General features: G+C 35.6%; 1 protein-coding gene across 1 annotated transcript; it reads left to right on the top strand.

The window, feature by feature from the left end:
• The first annotated feature begins 3,567 nt into the window (after window positions 1-3,567).
• LOC132061116 (citrate-binding protein-like) lies at window positions 3,568-4,995 on the top strand. Its single transcript, XM_059453983.1, has 2 exons — window positions 3,568-3,579; window positions 4,576-4,995. The coding sequence occupies exons 1-2, from the start codon at window positions 3,568-3,570 to the stop codon at window positions 4,993-4,995; spliced, it is 432 nt and encodes a 143-aa protein (XP_059309966.1).
• The last annotated feature ends 207 nt before the right edge of the window (window positions 4,996-5,202 follow it).

Raw genomic sequence — 5,202 nt, 5'->3', positions numbered from 1 at the left:
TTGCTTATTTCCATTATAATGCTGTAAAATAGAGACCATTAAATTGAGTAGGACATAAATAAATGATACTGAAAATGAACAACAAAGAGTATTTTACCTTGTCACATCCTCTAGCATTATGTCCAGGTTCTCCATAAGTAGTACAAGTCATAACCCTCCTTTTTCTTGTTTGAGACCAAAATCATTGCCTACTAACAGCTTTATTCTTTTCTCTTGTCCTCTTAATCTTTGGCCTTCCAGGCATTCTTACTATATTTGGTGGCTCCATGTACTGTGAGGGGTGTATCCTCCAGAATTTCTCTCCTCTAACTGGCTGTAACTTATGAGAATAAGTTAATACATATGCTTCTTTGGACAGATACCAATGCATTCAATCTAGAGGGTCAAGCTTCTTGTACAACAGGGCACAAATTGCATGAGGACATGGGATCTACAAAGTTCTCATGTCCTGCAAGTGCATTTTCTTAACCCCAGATTCACAATGTGTCTGTCACCACCTTTAGTCACCTCAAATCGATTGTTTGCACATCCATTGACATTACATTTTTGTGCAATTCTCATGAACTGGTTATATAGAAGTAATGTCTTGGGACTGCACTCCATAACCCAACTAGTAGCAGCAGCTTCATTTTCGTTCAACATGTTCATCACCTTGTTGAAAAAAATAATATTAGTATCCATAGACAATAAAAGAACTAGACAGTAAAAGAACTAAGGAAGAAAGGAACTAAAGCATTTCCTTGATTCTAATCTCCTCAAACATCTTTATAATTGGCTTGTGCCTAATATCCATCCATTGAATGACTTGGTCAGGTTATTATCCACTAACTGGTTCTTGCAAATGGTATCAAAGAATGCCCTACTTCATATTCTGGTGGATATCTCAAAAGATCATTAACAACATCCTTACCATCTTCATTCATTTGCTTCATACTATCAATTTGATCTTGATAATCCTCTTCATATGAATTCTAAGCAGCCTACCAAAGATACTTCTTGTACTCCCCACACCCATATTTCTTGCACCAATTTGCTTCTATGTGTTTAACACAGAACCTGTAATAGGCCTCAGGTAAAACTTTATGGATTGAATCAATCAGCCCTTACAGATCATGACAATAACAAAAAATAACAGGAAATTACACATAAGTATTGATATAAATGAAACAAATGAAATCACTAACAATATTGTACAGTACGCTTACCTTCTACATATATGATATAAGAGTAATTTCTCCACCTATTCCAAGGTCCAAAGACATCTGTAGCTGACTTAAGAACCAGTTCCAGGACACTTTTGTTTCTTTATCTACAACAGCCCAAGCTAATGGATAAAAGTGGTGTGCAGAGTCTTGAGCAACTGCCACTGAAAGCTGTTTTAGCCTTTCCTTTTAGAAAAGTCCCATCTAAGCCTATAAAAGGTCTTAGCCCACTCTTAAACCCTTTCTTCGTAGCATCAAAACAAATATACATCCTTAAAAACCTTCTTTTTCCTTCGGCAAGAGCATCCTTTGATAAGTTTATTATCACATCACTTCTAGGGTTATTCAACTTCAGTTCATTGGCATAAGCCACAAGCTTGTTATATTCATCATTAAAACTGCCCTCAAGCTTCTCTAGAATCAATCTTTTGGCCCTCTTACACTTTGAGTCACTAACCTTAACATTAAAGGAAGTTTTCAACTTGATCTTATGTATTTAATCTTAATCTTTGGATTATCTTGTAACCCTCTGTTATATTATGTAGCTATTGTATTGGAATCAACTATATCATTCTCAAATACAAGCTCACAAGTGTGCTTAGTAACTAGGGTCTTGAAAGTAAACCCACCCCCTAATTTATCCTTAGATATATGGCATACAAAAGGACAACCACCTTCACAGATATACCTAAGCCTAATAGTGTCACTTTTAAGTTGTTCTAAGCCATAGCCATTTGCAAGAGCATACATGTTGATTACTTTCCTAGCTTCAGGGATGTCTTTGAATGTCATGGATTCATCCAACTCTGTATAATCTGTCAACTTCTCATTAATATCCCCATTCTTTTGTTTAAAAAGTGATTCTAACGTATCAGAATCAGATTATGAAGAATCTGGAGATTCCATCCCATCATAATCACTATCATCTGAAGCACATTCAGAAGCAGCTTCAAGTTCAGAGTCTTCATCATATTCATCTAGGTGATACTCATTGTGCTGGGTTATACTGGGCACAACAATACCTAATTCAGACTCTTTTACAGCAAATAAGTTGATAACATTATAATATGGGCTAATAAAATCCAACAAAGTTCTAATCCCATCATCTCATTCTAGTTCATAGTATCTACCAGAAGGAGCTTTTACTATGAGTTGTTGCACCACAATATACCCAAGATTACAATTAGATTCAACCATTAAATCAAATAAACAAAGCAAGTCAAAGTCATATTCTTTCTTACTATGAACAAGATAGTCTATGTAATTTACTTCTGGCTCTAACACCCACTATCCACCATGATGAAACTTCAAATGCACATTAACCATTGTTGTAAATTGCAAAAGAAAAGACAAAAAAATATGTGACTAATTAGAAAAGATAAACAATTAGACAAGGGCACAAAGTGTACACAAGGGCAGTAGATAAGTAAAAAGTTTAGCAACAACAAAAACAAATAACACTTAGAAATATTTATGCAACTAGACAAGTGGAAGAAACACTTAGGTATTCTCATCAGTTAGCAACTACACAATTTGTGTCCATAAAGACAACTTAGTTATATGCGACAAACTTAATTAACAAGTAGTCTGATATTAACAAGTACATTAACATGATATTAACAAGTACATTAAAGTACATTAAGGTGCAACATGGACAAGTGAAAAAGTAAAAAAGAAGAAGACGTGCTACAAATTCCCAAACACAAACCAAAGTATAAGCATGAAGAAACAAAAAGTTGAAAGTACCAACACTTAAATAATTTTCATCATTTAGCAACAAAACAATAAAAAAACCATATGTGTGGGGATCAGGGACAATAAACAAGACCATGTGCACCATAAATACACATGGAAAGCAACAAGGAAACCAGCAAGTCAACTTAAAGGTTAAAAAAAAGGCACATATAAATCAGATTTTATCTAAACCAGCAATAAAAAATGAAATTTTGACATGTGCTAGACTTTATAGAGCATGTCAACAAAAAAATATATAAGGGACAATAAAGTTATGGGGCAGACCAGGGGGTATTTAACTTCCTCCATCAATAAACAAAGCAAAAACCCCACACAAAAGCCAACAAAACCACAAAGTATAACAAAAAAAAGGTATTTATTAAAGGGAAACTACACCAAACAACAATAAATCTAGCCGAGACCACAAATACTTGAAACCCTAGAGCAAAATCAAATGCTAAATCAGGTAGGGACCACAACAAATTGAAACCCTAAACCTTAAAGATCCTTAAACACCGAACATTCGAACCCAAACACACAGAACAAACAGAAACCCTAAAATCGCACCCAAAAAACAAAACCCACCCTCAGTCGGCAATATAACGCATACAACATATAAAACACGAAAAACATGGACAATAAAGTAAAATCATCAACAAAAATTACACTTAAACGGAAAAAATCACAAAACAATGAGAAAAAAACCCTAACACTAAAATACAACTTATATACATCGAATCTACCATAAAAGGACGAGGATTAATGTGTTTACCTTAACAAAAGGTGGATTTGTCAAAGGAACGCAACGACTCCAAAAATCTCCTTCACTTTGTAGCCGACATCGATGTTTTTAGGTGGGAAAAATGAAAAAATGATCGGGTGGTGTGAGATATTTGGGTATTTAGGGCTGTGATTTAGTGTGGGTCGGGTCATAATTAATTGGGGCAGGCCATGTACATGTGGCATGCTGACTGACTGCCCAAGTGGCCGCTTCATTAATTGACGTGGCCATCCACCGTTGGGCAGCCGTTAGGGTTGGGGGCAAGGGAGTATACTATACTAACGCGGGGGTACGGGTAGTAACTTTAAGTTTGTAGGGGTAAATATGAACGTTAAGTCAAAGTACAGGGGTAATCTGACCCTTTTCCCTTTTAGACCTAAATTTGCTTTCCCTCGTGAAACATCATAATAATAACACATAGTTATGCCCCAATGGTCTGATTTCGACTCAATCGACTAGGTATTCATTTGTCTTGTGTGTACATCACGAGCTCCGACTCCATCCTTGTCAGGTGGATGGATTGACGTACACACGAGAAACATGAATACTGTTTTAAAACCTCTCGTTATTTCTCCCAATTTTTTTAGTCGAAATCGAGACCACTGGACAAAACCTCAATTCACATGAATATTAACCGATCTCTAGTCGGGATCATTCTATCAGGAATCCCTTTAAAGGATTAATCATAATGAAGTACTTTTAAGCTAATCGTCAACTTACTACAACCCTTACATTTATTCATATTCTCAAGCCATTATGTGTTACTTATAAGAAGAAAAGAAGAAGAAAAAGATGTTTTGTCCAATATTTGAATGATTACTATTTTTGAACGATTGATTGATTTATTGTCAATGTTAGGGGCATGATTATTCATCGGGTGTTTGGCAATTTGAGGCAAATGGATATGTTCCAAGTGGTTCGTCTTGTGTGTCAATAATGCAAATCTTTGGAGCATCACCAACATCCACAACTTTATTGCTAAGAGTTTACAATGGGGACCTAACTTACTATAGAGAAGTGATTGAACGAAACATTTATAATAGATGGTTCAGGCTAAATGTCATTCATGATGATGGTGCAAGTAAATTAAAGGCTTATACTAATGGAATTCTCAAGCATGAAGCATCAGGAAGAGGTGGAGACCATCATTATTTTAAGTTTGGAGTTTATGCACAGGATAATGAGTCTGATCGTATGGAGTCTCGTTGGAAACTTGGAGAGGGATTAAGCTTTACAAGAAATAAGCACTACAACAAATTTGGCCTAAGGCCTCACTAATTTTAGACCACACTTCAAAAATGTTGCCAAAAGTATCTAAGGGCACGCTTTTAAAGCGTGGAATTTATTTATACCTTTTGACTACAGTAGATTACGCAACGCCTGAAAAGTGTAGGCTTTTAAAATATAGAAAACGCTTTAAAAACGTTGTCGAATCCTAACATAATTGGCAACGCTTACTTGTACATATTGCTACACGATTAAGCG

This window comes from Lycium ferocissimum, chromosome 6 (genome assembly GCF_029784015.1).
Source record: "Lycium ferocissimum isolate CSIRO_LF1 chromosome 6, AGI_CSIRO_Lferr_CH_V1, whole genome shotgun sequence".
Taxonomy (NCBI): Eukaryota; Viridiplantae; Streptophyta; class Magnoliopsida; order Solanales; family Solanaceae; genus Lycium; species Lycium ferocissimum.
This window is presented reverse-complemented; position numbering and strand designations above follow the sequence as displayed.